The sequence below is a fragment of the Amyelois transitella genome, chromosome 8 (assembly GCF_032362555.1).
Source record: "Amyelois transitella isolate CPQ chromosome 8, ilAmyTran1.1, whole genome shotgun sequence".
NCBI lineage: Eukaryota > Metazoa > Arthropoda > Insecta > Lepidoptera > Pyralidae > Amyelois > Amyelois transitella.
In genome coordinates this window covers 5,552,379-5,569,234 of record NC_083511.1, presented here as the reverse complement: position 1 = coordinate 5,569,234, position 16,856 = coordinate 5,552,379, and the positions used below count along the sequence as shown (strand labels likewise).

General features: G+C 32.6%; 1 protein-coding gene across 1 annotated transcript in view; it reads right to left on the bottom strand.

Annotated features, from left to right (window-relative positions):
- LOC106137441 (D-beta-hydroxybutyrate dehydrogenase, mitochondrial) overlaps window positions 1-14,877 on the bottom strand; it is a 133,535-nt gene extending 118,658 nt beyond the window's left edge. Inside the window, exon 1 of the mRNA XM_060945526.1 lies at window positions 14,596-14,877. Coding sequence (XP_060801509.1) covers window positions 14,596-14,609 — 14 coding nt within the window. The 5' untranslated portion in view covers window positions 14,610-14,877. The remainder of the gene's footprint in view (window positions 1-14,595) is intronic.
- Window positions 14,878-16,856: the final 1,979 nt, after the last annotated feature.

The following is a 16,856-nucleotide window of genomic DNA, read 5'->3' as shown; positions in this document are numbered from 1 at the left end:
TAATTGTTAAACCTATAGCGTTACATTACAAAAACAAATACGTAGGCGTTTGATACGAGATCACGTTTCGGTTTCAACACCTTAATATACCTCGTCACTTTCACTTTACACTTTGAAAATAAATAAATTTTAATAACTAGAAATAAACGGTGGGATAAATGACAAAGTAACAAAGATTTGGAAAGACTCTGCGATGAAATTAGACTTTCGTATATAAATTAAAGTAATTGACCTCAGTAGGTTGTACGATATGGCATCCACCGACAAAACTTACGGCCATGTAAACTGGCTTTTATCTAGCCATTTGTTACGCTCCAATACATTTTCACGTTTGGGGCTTCATCTACTTCGGATCGATTCAAGAAATAAGCGAAATGGAGTTAATTTATTAAACCTTTTATATTTATTCGGCTCCGATTACAGGATGTCTGAAGCCAAAAAAACAATCAAACCAAATAAAACAAACCTAAAATAGTTTAAAAACAGGCATTTTAATGCAATTAGAGGGAGAGATCTAAGCTACAGCTGTAATAGGCCCAATTAGTGTAACGGTAGCGAGGCGACAGTGGCGCCGTGTCCGGCGTCCGGCAGCCGTGTCCGGCAATAACCACCCAATTAACCGTGTTGGATTACAAAACAAAATCATAACAGAAAATGTAATGTAATGCACTTATATTGTGCGATTTAGTTTAGCTTCTTGGTCTTTAATCGGGCGGGTTCTTCCTTGATACAGGACTTTTGCAAATAGTGTAATGTTAAAATCCTGAAGTATTTTTAGGCCAATTGTTATGACAAAGTGGTTGTAAACTAAACCAATGAAAAAACCATGCCGAAAATTTACAAATTATCCTAAATATGCAAGTTGTTTATTTATAAATCTAAATATACATAAATGTATATCGTTTAAAATACATTAATTACACACCTACTATAATAGCTCAAAATGTTACTTAAATTTTAATAATAAATCTTCAAGTGGTCTCTCTATAGTTATTTTATTTTGTGGTACAGATCGCACCGATTCCAGCCCATTCTGCTAACCCTTAATTGGGGTTTTGGATCTAATCGCCGATTGCCAGATACGTCCAAGCCTTACTAAAAATAAACTTTATGGATGCCTGCGTGAGAAGGTTACGAATAACTGGAATGGCGTAGAATGAGGTCATTTCCCTTTCGTCGCTATTCTTGTACATTTTATTTTAGCTCATTCTTCAGATTGAATATTTTAAACTCAAACACGGTTAAGCGAAATGCGAGTTAAGGCTAGATTTATTTACATCTGTCAAGCAGTCAAGCCACTGTGTTGCAAGTTTGAGTAAAATAAGAAAATTTCTTGGGATGACGGTTTCATTTGAATTTAACTGAAATAATAAAATAGCTATTTTTGCCAAAGTTGTTAAATCATACTATCAAATTTCTAACCAAATAGTCTTAATAAATACACAGACGATCACGAAATAGCACTTCATTATTATAGATTTTCATTTTATGATCTTACTTCGTAGATATTGACTATAAAGTATTGTGTTACGTATTGATACGCGTCGCTTGTAGCTTTTCTACGAAGACGCTACGAGTAAGCTACGCAACTTGAAGCTCGTAGCATCTGTTACAAATCAAACTAACGCATCATAATCGCTACGTACCGAAAAGAAGTAATAAAGAATGTAACGGGTATTCCATTTACGATCGTGAAATAATTTGATTAAAAGAAAAATTATTTTCTGCAGTATAGTGAAGATTTTAAGAAACATGTGGAGTACAACAAAACTATTAAATCTGAGTTGTACAGGCGCTAACGAGTGTGGCGGGTGGTTCTGGCGGGGAGCCAGCTGAGAACGGCATACATTTGTGGTCGCCACTCGCCACCGTAGACACGACACTTGCACGCTTACTAGGACAAAGCATAAGACACCTATATTTAGATAAATGCACTACGTGAATTTCAATTTAATTACTGAGCCATCAAGTTTATAGGCTCTTTTAATCCCTTTAAGATAAAGACATTGTTGTATTTATTTAAATATTTAGATCTACGTTGAAACGCGTATTGATAGATAATTCTTAATAGTAATAATGCTCATTAGAATAACCTATTACAAATTTACCCTAAGACTAAATTTTGCATCAAGATTACGAATCCCCAAAAAAACAAATAAACAACCTTATAAATTCGTAACGAATTTTCGAGATGATGTTTAATGCAAAGAATTATAATATTTTACAAGCATTGTTTTGAAAACTACGTAATTAAATTATATCTTTTATACTGTAATGTAAAAGCAAGCCAATAAAACTGTCTTTCATCTGGGTAAACATAAAAATTTCAAAATAGATTATATAAAGATTTTATCATAGTAAGCGCTAACAAAAAAAATATATATTGCACCAAAAGAAAAAGAAAATCAGAAGAAAAAAAACACAGGTTATGTGGTACGAACGCGGACTTATCGCTTAATCAATGTGTTCCAGTCAACCATAGGGTGCAGATCAGTTTGCCGAGTTTCAGGGACAAACGAAGCTTTCTTATATTTATTTTTCTAAATCTTAAATGGTAGTGCCACTGCACTGCCTCAATAACCACTATTCCATTAATGATGCCTAACGTGCATGTTGATTCACTTATCTTCTAACTTCTGAAAGTTTTTACTGGATCTGATACAGGAGCTCTATATTCGAACTGTGTTTTAAGTGAGTAGTCAGATCAGTAAATAGCAAAGTTCAAGGCTGTTGATTGCTACTAAAAATCTAGACGGAATGATTGTGTTCAGGCAGCCTTAATGTTAATACGAAAAGTGAAAACAAACACAATTTTCTGCAATGTCCGACTGAATACGATTCGAACACATACATCTCATTACAATGAAAGGAACAAGAAAAACGTTTTTCTTCTATGTCACTTAGTGACAGCAATTTTCATAACTTATCCGAGTTTCGTTTATCTTACTCATTTCAGTAGAATAATAAGCCTACTTTGAAGTTTCCATGTAACGGCTCAGCGATTGATGTCAACGACTTTATTTGGCTCCAGAGTACAGTAACCTGATCAAGTTCCAAATCCCTGTCGAAAGTGAACGATGTTGGGAGTAATATGTTTTTGTTGGATATCGACAGTGAAAAATGGCAAATTATCCCGTTAAATGTGAGACCAATTCTCCGATGGCAATAAAGACAATAAAGTACGAAATGGCTAGAAAGATGCAGAACCGAAGAAGTGAGTAATATCGAATCATCTAATCAAGTTTCAGTCTTTTCAAGACTGTTGGCTCTGTCTACCCCGCAAGGGATATAGACGTGATCATATGTATGTATGTATGTAAGTTTCAAGTATGCTTGAATGCCCTGTGTTACTTTAAGTGATACTTAGTTCACTGTGAAATTATAACAATGAAATTTTAAATGTATCATTTTAATTCGTTTGTTTCTTTTTTTTTCCGGGATGTTTTCATAATTGGAATAAAATTTGTAATGTAAGTTTATAAAGTATTTGTTAAGGCATTAAAAATTAAAGACATCATTAAGCAGATATTATCTACATTTCTAACTTATTTTGCCTCATCTTTACATACATTGTCATAATTTTAAATTTAAATACTCAAAGACAATTTTCGTGAAGTTAAACATCTATACATTTTGTGATTTGCAAGCCTTCGCGGGCCACCACATGGCACATGCCGTATGCCTCGCAACGACTTCCGGCAGCGTTCGACAGCGCCATAGGCAGAAATATAATACTAGGACGGAGCCACAGCGGCATATTGCCTATTGTTTGGCATCTTCAACTCTTGGCATCGAACCTTTACACGACTCCGACCGACTGCAATGTCAGCTTAAGTACTTTACTCCTATAATGTATGAATATTAACGCAAAAGTTTCGAATGTATAACCATACAAATGTCTCTAGTTGACAAACGATATCGAGCTTAATTAGGTCTTGTATGCTATGTGAATGCTCTCAGAATATTTTCAGAAATAAGACGAGGTTTTGATAGCGCCACGGTTTGTACATTATTGAGCATGGAATTGTCAAGGGGTTAAGTTATATGTAAGTCAAACATTAAGTTATGAGTAGCATATAGCATTAATGAAATTACGTATCTAAGATGATCTTGTTTTTTCTTTGTTTAAATTGAAATAAAACCTTTTATTTTAAACGTGCTCGAACGTTCAAAGTCAAAACCGGTATATGTATAAAATCGGCTGTACAGAAGCAAGTGAGAGGCCTACATAATTTAGTCGACGATTGTCGATCGATGGCAAATCGGACATCACCTACTCGTGATCATGTTATTTATATACCTTTATGTGTCTTTTACATAACTAAAATCAATAGCACATACTATCATAAAATTTATTTTGTATTACAGCAATAATACATGTAATTTTCGCTAACATCATCAATGTAACGTTAGTATTATGTTTATTTTACTTTCATGCTGGCAACATTAAAATAGGAATAACTTTTTTGATTATTTTTCTACATAATGATTGTCTCTTTCGGGAACGTCCTAGTAAAGGCAAGACTACTAACTTTAAACCGTTCAGATTTAGCATGAAAATAGATTTATGAATGTGGAAGAAGTAAATGAAAATGTAGGGGTCGTGGCAAGTGGCAATATGTAGTACCTGGCTATCTCAGCGGGATTTGATTGTATGATTATACATCATTTTATTGAATTTCTAAAAACATTATATTATTACCACATTTCTGCGTGCATTATAACACAATTATTGTAGAGCCGGACCAAATTAATTAATATTGAAAATTAATTAAATTGAAAGCCTTTCTTTGATGTCACAGTTATCGACACGTCGACCCCGGGGCTCGCAACGTTATAACTTGTGGAAAGGTTCAGTTACGATTATTATTCGCAGTAATTATTTTAATTTTATGTAGGTATGGCAGGTATAGATGTATTGACCTTTTTCGTCTACTTATAGATGTACTGGTTTATAATTTGTTAAAATTAAAAATACTTATTTCACAAACTATTTTTACGTTGTTATGCGTCTAATTTATGAGGTCAGTAACTCTGTGTCTGGGCTCTGAGAACAACTTTTCTATTTATTTTTTTAATATACTCGTATTATCAGATAGATATTATTCTTACTACTTACTAAATATATATAGTTATTTAGTAAGTAGTAAGAATAATATCTATCTGATTGCCAAGCAGGGAGAACGCCCTTATCTATTTATTAAACTAGGTGATCAGCCAAATTATGTCATCTTCTCTTTATTAACCTAAATTATCATAAAGTGACGACCTGTCACGGCCTCGCCCGTGGTACATAAATTACATATAACACCTGCAGATAAAATACCTTTGAAACGTTGAAAGATTTTTCATAATCACATGAGTATTAAGATTATCCCTTACAAAAAAAAAACAACAACCACAATCCAAGTTATAAACTTTACTCTTTATTTATAATATAGTATATATAAATATGACAGCTTTGTGCAGCAATAGTTTCAATAAGGGGAAAAATTTACCCTTACCTACTACACAAAATTTATTAACTTTAACAGGAATCAACACCCTCTTTAACAAAGTCTAAAAGTAGCATAATGCTTTAATCAATGAAGCAATTTGTTGTTATAACGAAATTCCTCAAATGGATGTTATAACATCACAACGAGTATAATATTTCTATTAGATTTTAGGAGTTCATTTAAAGAAACGAAAAAACTCAAAGCAAAATTGTGCGTGCCTTTACAAATTCCACCCTTCCGATTAAATGATTTGGTTAAAATTCCGGTGCTCGCCGTTAGGCCAGTTCAAGTGGGTCACATGCGTCCTAAATAAACACATCTTGGGTAAACACCTTCGACGAATACGATTTATTTCTGTTCAATTATTATAACTGAACATTTTTAACCCATTACCTTAATAAAACATTGAGATATTTAAAAAGACGTGAATTATATAAAAGAAATTACACCATTATTTATTAAAGAAATCCAACATTTAATAAAGTACGTTCCTAGTATAGTAGTAACTAGTAAAAACACTTTTCTAAATTTCCATGGCAAACGTAGGCAATTAAAAAAGCCGGCCAAGTACTTGTCGGGGCACGTGCATTGTAGGGTTCTGTAGTTGCGAATGCCAACTCTGAGTTAAAACTCACAAATATCTAAAAACGAGCACAAATAGGACGGTGGTAACTAAAGAAAAAGAGTTATGCCGATCCTAAACACTATTCAATAAAGTGTTTTTATTGTTGAACTTGCTTTAATTTTATAAATAAATTTTTAAGTACTTACGTTTGGGACCCCACTTTACTAAAAAATTGATTATCAAGATTTTTTTTTTTTTCACGACTTTGTTGCCATCCTTAATAAACATACACACCTTTATATACATATATTCAAAATTCTTCCACTTACAGTCTCTTAGTTTAACCACGGAGACACAGACAGAAGACATGGCGAAACCATAAGGGATCCTTGTTTACTACAACGGAACCAATGACGGGCCTAACGATGCACTACGCCTAAGTCCTGAACATAATGATACTAATAAATTAAATTAAGAAAAATGTTCTTGTATTCCTTCTGTTATTCTTTGACAAAATTTCATTTCGCGTGATAACAAATTCTTTCAGAAACAAATGAGGTTACTTTGTTATTCTTTATCACAAAAATCGATTGTGATGAGATACAATTTTGTTCATGAACCATTATATATCATTTGTTAGTTTTTCATAAACATGAAAGCCACTCCATTTTGCTTTGCCACAGGTGCTATTGTTATTAAGAAACTGTTTTGATTAATTAATTATTTTGGATGCATGGTAGAACCCAGACGTACTAAGCACAACGACCTTACACATGATTTTTTTAAGTGGTACGTATTTTTTCTTGTATACGAAAATAATGATCTACAGCTGGGTAATACCATCTAACTGAATACATTTTATTTTTTCATACAAATATATCTCACATTAAACTTTCCAAAGTTAAAAACTTACTAACATATGAAATTTTATTTTAACAATAAGAATTATTCCAACGTCTTTAAAGTTATACAAATAAGTATTTTATTCGATATAAATATAAACTTCACAAGTCAATTATAGGAAAGGCTTATAAAATTGGGATTCTTCTTTAAGGCAATGGGCCAGCAACCTGTCACTATTTAAATCTAAATTTTTTGAGATTGTGGGTCTGTGTACCCCGAAGAGGTAGAGTCGTGATTATATGTTTGTATGCAAACTTTTAAAATATAGTCCTAAAGTTATTTAATGTTTTCAATCACGTGCTCTTCAGTAGAGAAATTTTGTCGTTGTATAACATATTGGCATTACGCCAACAACCAACTGAAGTCTTCATTGATTGAGGTCTTTCAAATTCTAAGTAGTTCATTTAGGATATAAAATGCGAGGAAATAAGTTTATTTGTATTTCTTCTCAGTGAGTCAGATTTACACACGAAACAACTCCCATCTGACATCTGACCTTTGCAGGTAAACCTATCCCGTATTGTATCCATGGTTACACATCCAGTTACCTGAATGTGCAGGTTTAATCACGATGTTTTCCCTCACCGTAGGAACATCGGTCTGTATTCAAACTAGTTTACATAACTTTGAAAATAGTCATTGCTACATGGCCAAGGAGGGATTCGAACCTTACCTACCGATTCGACCACCGACAATCAATTTACTTGTATTTATGTTATCATAAAAATAAAGAAAATTGAGTCGGTCATTAATTCATCTCTATAGGAGTAGAGGTAAAGACGATAAAAACGACCCTAAATTTCTAGACCTTATTCATTACTGTAACATATGCTAAAGAATTTTAGTGATGTAATAAATCTACAAGCAAGTAATAAAGCTCATTAGAATGCCGCCACTATCTTTGTCTGGTCATCAGTGAAACACTAAAAAAATACAGATTACACTAAATTGGTAAGTAGTAATGAATATTTATAACACTAATTCAATTGGTGAGGTGAAGAAATTAGCTTAATTAATTTGCCCATTTATATTGAAAATAATGATTCTGAATTTAAAAATTTAAAGAGGAAAAGGGTGTTACATCACCTCTACCAACATACCACAAGATAGCCTCTTTGTAGCCAGTACAAGCTCTTCGCAATATAACTTGAGATTTATTCTCGTAAATAGACAACATATAAACTAGTTCATGGTTCGATGGACAGAGTAATAATATTGCTTTGTTTCTGCGATGCATTTCGCAGAATACCCGTTCAGTAGAGTAGCGTTACTCGTGTTCGCCCCATTGACCGTTTCGTGTATCGGCGCCCCATTGAAGCAATAAAGCGCCGTACTATGATTAATGGGTTTGCAACCTCCTACCGACGCCCACCCATTCCAAGTCGTAAGACCTGGCCCTGGCTCACTATATAGATATACTGATTCATAATCATAAATTGTTAAAAAGAAACGATATGGCGGCCATACAGACACTTGAGACTTAGAGATGGAATGAATTCGATATTGAACGCAAAGTTTGTGGCATTTCATTTTAGCGGGACAGATTATTCAGAATTGCTCATAATAGCAAATAGTGCACTGTAAACTAGGATTTAGAATCATTTTTCCCTTGTCTAAATTCTATCTTTGCTAACATTGATACCTAATATACAGTTGAAAATACACATTTAACCGAATCTTCAGACACTTTCTAAAACTTTGATAAAACGATCGTTGAACTACTGCAAGTGATAAATTGTTATTACAAATCTCTTAAGATGAATGCCCATTCAGGCAAAAAGAAAAGAAAAAAATACATTTTTATGAACTTAAATAAATAAACCTGTTAAATTATATAAATTAGAAAATAAAACAGCGACGTTTGCTTATTACATATCACTGTTTATCATCTTGCAATGAATAGAAGAATGTTTCTATCAACTTCAGTTATCCTTAAATTTCATTTTCAAGTTGTCCATTGTAGTGTTTTATAGACTGTAAATGAAAAAGCAGATAAAACCTGGTCTATTTTTATATTAAAATTTGCGTTCTTTTATGAAGTTACATATTAGAAAAACATGGGAAATAAAAACCTTTGGCTTGAAATAAGAAAAAAGATTTTCAAAAATAAGTTGAATGTCAACCTCTTGGACTTACAAAGAGCATTGTCCTGTAGAACATCATAAAAGAAAGTAATATAAAAGAATAAAAAATATGAAGGGAGTCCTTAAAAAGTGTAAGTCGGTGATGAAAGTGTACTGTTTATTATTTAACTGAAAAGAAGCATAACAAAAAAATTTAAACTTGCCTACTGAGGCTCGCCTAGTATTTTGGATTGCTTGACTGACAGCAGTTCAGGTTCAAACAGATTCAATTGAATTCTCCCGAAGCTTTTGTTGTGTAAGGTGGCTAATCAATCATTCGTAACGAGCCTTCAACCATTTCAATAGCTCTTTCGCTTACATTGTGGCTATATTTTTACGCTTACCTAGCAAAAAAATAAAAAATAGTTCCGTTAGGAAGTTATTAATTTATTTTCAAGTTTTTTAGAACCCGTGTCGTAGTTAGGAAGGCAGTATTCATAATTTATTAAAATATTATAAGTGAGCAATTAGGCATAATATCCACCATATGATAAGCTATACCATCAGGATAAGATGTGTGTGTTGCTAAGAAAATTCGAAGACTTATTTTCAATTTTATTTTTATAGAAAAATCTCATAGCTCATTCTCGGTATATTTAAAACCCAGACGCGTCGAAAGTTGTGACTTTCCGTTAAAGTTATGAGTGTTTGCTAATCCGGATTACCTGTCTTCTCGCGTTTGCCGACTTAAAACTTGAGTCTGCTAAACGATGAAGCGTAAGACACCAAGTCCAAAGTTACGCCTGCATCCGAATCGATCTTTTTGAAAACAGAAGCACGTACACCGACGCTTCGTAAATATTTATCGGTCTCCAGCCAAAGTCACTCGCCTCTCGACCAGAAAAACAGCGCTTCAGGTGCATTTTAACTCTGATTAATTTCTACGAGAAACTTATTTCCATTAGTTAGCTTCCGTGGAAATTTATTTGGTATCATTCGGTGTGGCTATTGTCAAGGATGTTGTTTGGATATTATTATTTGTTACGATGTTCTACTTTATATTCCTTTTATGTTGTACTTAAGTATGAGATATCATTCTTAGAATGGAATCAAACTTTTACGGATAATAATAAATCCACATTTACTTCTCGAAATAGATCTTTATATTATTCTATTTTTCTTTTTTTACACAAACCTATGTATTTATCATTGTGCTCTAAGCTGTTGGCTACAAAACTCAGGGTCCGTTTAAGATATTGTAGTTAAGTTATCGTAAACCGATTGCTAAAGATTTGCACCTGGAAATCCAGCTTAATCTGATGCAATAGTTATTTTTAGCTGTAGGCCTAAGCCTTTGAAGAGGCCAATGGCTTTCTTAGGAAAGGATAAGTTAAAAATAATCAATAAAGTCAGCACTTACATACATAATAAGCGTACGTTGTATTGCTGTTTACAAAAAGCATGTTGTTAGTTGAAAAAGCTTCAAAAAAATTTCTATCATAGAACGTACATTTGGTAAGCAATGTTTTAAGTATGTGCGTTATTTGGCGATAATAAAGACTAGTGACGTATTAGCCGCCGGCGTGTCTGCGCCTGCTCCTTGATCACTACGGACAGGCGGCCACGACCGACCCAGGAAAACGCCTACGAGCTATTTATTTGCAAACTCTAAGGAGCTCTAACTTTTGTTAACAATCAAGAAACTACGAAGAATTATTTGAGTTTTGATCAGATCAACGTTATAAATACGAAAATTTGTAAGAAGGAATCAAACATGAATAAGTAAGATTTTGAGGAAATTTTAGAGGCCTATTAGAGTATCTCGAATACGGTACCAAATTAGGCAACAAATAAAGTGTTCAAGTGGATTGTATGTTGACGTATGAAATAAAAGAATGTTAAAAGTATTTATTCAAAGCAAACCACACAAAAATAAAACAGAAATTAAAATATGGATAGTATAATAATAAAATATTATTATGTGTTCCCAATAGGTTACCGTCTCAGCATAATATTGGCTGCAAACAACCCGTGGTGACATTACGAACACCCATACGGAATAATCATTCAGAGAAATACGTCTCAGTACATTAAAAGAAAAAAATATATATATAAGGAAAAAGTTATTAATTGAAAAAAAAAGTTGATATACATAAAATCCACGCGTAAAGTCATAGATGACAGCTATTTACTTATTATTACTCCAATACCACATTAGCTATAATTTACATGCGAGCGAACCCACGGGCAGGCGTCATACACACATAAAGCGTAACAAGTAACTCCATAAATGGAATGTTGAAACTTGTTGCTATAAAAGTGTTTAAGTGATTCTCGCTTTTTTGCTATACTTACATTTTTTACGATAAGTGTAGCGTTTTGATATTTCCATATCACCCACACGAAAAATTGCCATCTCGACTCAATAAAAATCCATAAATGTCGCTCTTGACTGATTATTATAAAAGAATGTGTGCCCCGGCTTTACAAACTTAAAATGCCATTTTCGATCCCCGAATTTTAGGAAACCCTCTATAAGTGCACGTTAGAACACACGAGGAACCTATATATGACAAATTTCTAGACCCAGATATTTTGCGACTTTTGGAGAGGGTAGGTAAATTAGGTTTTTCCTCAAATCAACTTCTCTCACTCGTCTAACTTTTGCACGCATTGGAACCAAATCCAGGTTAGATATTGGTTGCATATCCAACCCATTATGTACAGATTTCCTCGCGATGATTTTCTTCACTAATTTATTAAACATTTTTAAAACTTTGAAACTTATTGTTTAGTTTATAAGTAAGTAATGTAAACCAATGACTTCTTTTTAATTGTCATCTGTGACAAGTTTTGAATAAGGCTTGAATGAAGAAATATTGTGTAGATACCTAGATTAATAGAAGAATTTCTGAAATAGCCTATTGTTCTAAAGAAAAGACATAGATTGCAAGAAAAATTAATAACACTATTTACATATGAAGAAGGTAATGTTTAATATACAAATTAAAGCGTCGGAAGTAAAGTAAGTTACATTATCTGACTCCTACCCGTGCTATGCAACGCTTTGTAACAAAAGATTAAATGTTGAGAGAGTTGGTCGACAAGTGGTAAAGGTATTCGATTTGTAAGCTAAGTCAAACTAACTTAAAATTCCACTACTCATTATTAAGTTAGTTTGACTAAAAACTGATTCCTCACTGCAATGGCGAGGTTAAGATCAATCTGCAAAATTAATCTGCATACAATATGCAGATTGATGATTGATGCAACTGAATATGCACTACTGGTTGATTTTTAACATACATATTTACATAGTATCACGTCTATATCCCTTGCAGGGTAGACAGAGCCAGCAGTATCGAAAAGACTGACAGGGCACGTTCAGCTGTTGGCTGGCTTAATGGTAGAATTGAGATTCAAATAGTGACAGGTTGCTACCCCTTCTCCTAAAAGAAGAATCCTTAGTTTATTAGCCTATCCCTTTCATGACATCCATGAAAAAGAGATGGAGTGGTCCTGTTCTTCTACTATTGGTGCTAGGAACCACACGGCATTGGGCTTTTACCTATCAAAAATATGATCAGGTACTCTGATAAGGATGATTTAAACTATCGCTCTTATACAAAATTTGTTAAAATATGATACAATTTTAAAATTTACGATAGTAACAATCCCTATCTTCATATTTACATAAATTGCAAGAAAATCTGGAAAGATTTTCCCGCTCCGGGTTTCAAGGCTAACTAGATAGAGAAGATTGATTTCACACAGTTTTCATTCAAGAAACTAGACAATATTAACTGCTCGTTTCTCGGAAAACATTGAAAACACTTAAGCGATGGATTAAACTACGCATTAGGGCTGGCGATCGATGCTAGTACAAAAATAGATGGCAGTAGGTATTCTCTTTGTGGGGAACCACCTAATTACCAATATTAAAGGCAATTGTTAGTTTTAAGGTGTGTGACCGATTGAAAGTTCAGATGCTAAAAATAATCGTTTACTATTTATACCGAAGCAATTTATTTGGTACATTAAATAATATATTATTTCTGTTCTAATGACTGCCTAAATTTAAAGTACATATATTTTATAATTTTTTCATGTGTAAATCACAAAATACACATAAAATTGAGTTTATCAAACAAATGATTCTAACTAATATTATAAATGCGAAAGTAAGTTAATTTATATCAACTTTATTGTACAAAAACCAATTAGCGGACTTAATGCTAGAAGCATTATCCACCAGTCAACCATTAGGTCTTACAGAGAACTTAATGTGGGGTCAAATAAATTAAATAAATACATGGATACCTACACAAAATACAAAATTAACATACATAAACTTCAATAAATAAACAATAAACATAAATAAATAATAATAATAATAGGTGCAGCGATTACCGAAAAGGTATGAAATACTCTCGCGACTCAAGATGAACCTATACCTGCGATTTGAAACTGGAACGACTTGGGGATGGGATTCGCGAAAAATCTGTACTCTTTTGTAGGTAGTGCTTAGCTGCAGGTAAAAGCTAGTAAGAAATAAAGTAAAGTGAAATACCAAGAAAGGAAAATACAAAAAAGTGATGATGAAGGGTACGAATAACACCTTTGAATTACAAAGTCATTTAATACGCACAGCATGCAAATAAATATGATTTATTAATATTAACACGACATTCTTTTATGTATTTCCTGTACTTACTTTTGCTATCAAAATATGGTTTTTATCAAACATTCTGAGGTGATAAACTTTTTGAATAGTAAGGAAAGTTAGAAAACTCTATATTAGGATCAACTGAACACATACACAAATGAATGTGAATATTAAAATTTAATAAAAAACATTACATTAAATTTTTGAAAGATTTGTAAATTGTTGCTTTTTTGGTTTCAATTAAAAAACACTTAATGGAATAAAATGTGGTTTTGAATCTTGCTAAATAATAAAATATATAAATGTAGAAGCGTAACCTGGACTTAATTAATAAGAAATTTCTATGCTTTTTGAATAATATAAACTATTTTTTCATTACTTAAAACTTATACTTTTTAAATTTTATTATACTAAAATAAAAAAGGTAATTAAGGAATATCGCTTACATTTTATAGTACATACCTACTATCAGCACGGGCATTTATTGGTTTGTCAACTCAGATTTGATATGATTAGCTACAGACCGTAACTAAATTAGTAATAAGTACATTAGCTATTTTAGCTTTTCTGAACGAAGTTTGGGTCCAAAACAAGGCTGAAGAGTCAATGCCCTTGGATAGAATATATGATGAATTGTGTTGATGAGAGTATTGATATTAAAAAATAAATAAATATCATGTATCAATGGAGCATAAAATGGTAGATCAAATAAATAAATAATTCACACTTCGACTAGTTATAAGTATATGTCAAAAAGGCTGAAAACTCAAAATCGTATATCTTTCTAATACTAAATTATCTGTTGGCTACAGAAGTAAGTATAGGTGCTTTCGTCATATAATAAGTTAAAAAAAAGGAGAAAAAATGTGATAGTCGTTTTCTTGAAGTTGATCAATTCACCTGAACAATGGCATCCATAGTCTGCTTACGAATGCACAAGACGTCGCGTCTCCCTCAAAGTGAATAGGGGTTGTGTATAGAGGGCGCGCGCAACCGACCCGCACTCCTCACTTTCCCCGGCGCGGCTAAAAATAGACGCTCGCGGCAGTGGCTTATCGTCACACTGCGACTTTAAGAAAAATAGGAAACGCCTCCGAAAAAATACTCTTACCACATGCTTTAATTTGAGCATGTCACGTCTTTATTACTTGTGGTGACTTATCTGGACGGATTTATAATGAAATTGAGTTCAGTCTTTAATAATCACACTAAAAAGGTGGGCGTTTTTGTAGATTTGGAAATCGCTAATCAATAGATATACATATCTCATATAATGTTATAGATATGATGTGATAATGACACTTAATGATTAACGATAATAATAATTGCAAACGTTTATTTTTTTAGATAATGTTCCACTCCTATAACAATAGATATCTATTAAAAAAAATATGAGTAGCATAAAAAATAAATGTTATTCTTTTTCTAACGCTACTTCTGCATTAAAAAAAAATAATTTTTGATTGCTAATTTTCGATGCAGATTTTCAATTGATTTGTTTGAATATTCAACAGTCGCGACGATACGCACAAAGATATGAATATTAATGAATATTTGATCACTCATAGCCACACTGATTAGGAAGCGGACATTTTATGAGTTTATTAATTGCAAAATAACATTAAATTTAAAGTTTGAACATTGACATTCAAATTTATTGTTTAAAATTGCAGTATGGAAGTATAAAATAAATATAACACAAACCCCATATTATTCATATGCTAGTATAATTCTACTTGTATATCTAGATTAATATTAAATTTATTCATAAAAATTACAGAAATATACGGCTCATTAATATTAACATGACTACAATAGTAAGTGTACACGCTTCTATACAAATAATAAATTTGGGCAAACAATTTGAAATTATCCATAGCAATAAATTGGCTCGCCCAACAAAGTTTTGTATAACTAAACTAACCATTTGTTCCCCGCAAAGGACTCATTAATCATTATTACGGGTAACCCTAAAGGTAGGAATAATCATTCGTCAACATTTTCGTGGGTCTTTTCATGGGTTAGGAAAGCAACTGTACTCGTAATAAAATCATTAGAAATCGTTGGAGGGACAATATTAGGTGTGGTGATATTAATTACAGACACCCACGGAATACATACATACATAAAATCACGCCTCTTTCCCGGAGGGGTAGGCAGAGACTACCTCTTTCCACTTGCCAGCCACGAAATAGGATGTAATAAACAAAAAAAACCAGCCGTTAATAATTTAATCCCATACACATGCAAGTACAGCACCGACTATAAAATTATAGTGGTGCCTTTGGAACCACACAAAAAATGGGGTCTGGACGGATTAAATTCCTTTGGTTATTCATACACTTGACAAAATACTTTTGGAACCTTTTATAGAAATGAAATTAATATTGTCAATCTATTATTCACACTTTTATGACCTTAATTCTATTATATTCTCTTTGCTTTATGTAAGTTTAATAACTCCAAAAAACAAATCACTGCTTTGGTTCCTACGGCTAGTTTAAAGGTAAGGGCCATTTCTATACAACGAAGTTCAATATTGATGATAACATCAATTTACTCTTAATTTGAAAATTTATTTATATACAATTTGAATTGATTAAGTTAGGGGGTATCTTACTAAAATTTAATCTGAACAAATAAACAAAACAACATGCTAAATAAAAATAACATAACATATTAGCGTTTTTTTTAGCAAATAATAAACCCTTTGAAGTTGTGAAGGGAGATGTTTAAAAAAAGCCAGGTGTAGGCAATGTTAACTCAGTTAAACGCAAAACCCATGTAACCCTTTTTGAACGACGTGGTCTAGTCGTAAAGTCATAACACTGAAAGTCAAAAGTGAGTGGCGTGAACTCTGGTTATGTAGGCGTACCAAGTCTGTGATGTGAGGCATTTTATTGTTATACAGACATACGGACAGCCTTATGCTGATCAAATAATTATTTGATAACTACATTACATTACATATGTTAAATTAACATTTGGAATAATACAAACAAAGATACATTAATCTATTCGGACGCATAGAAGGCGTAGATTTCAGGTGCTTCAGAGACCATTTACCCAAGATATCTTTAATTTTTTCGGTTTTATGAATGAAATCCACGGAAGATGTTTTTACCTTAGTAATTGTCAGTATGCCAAAACCGTTCAATTAT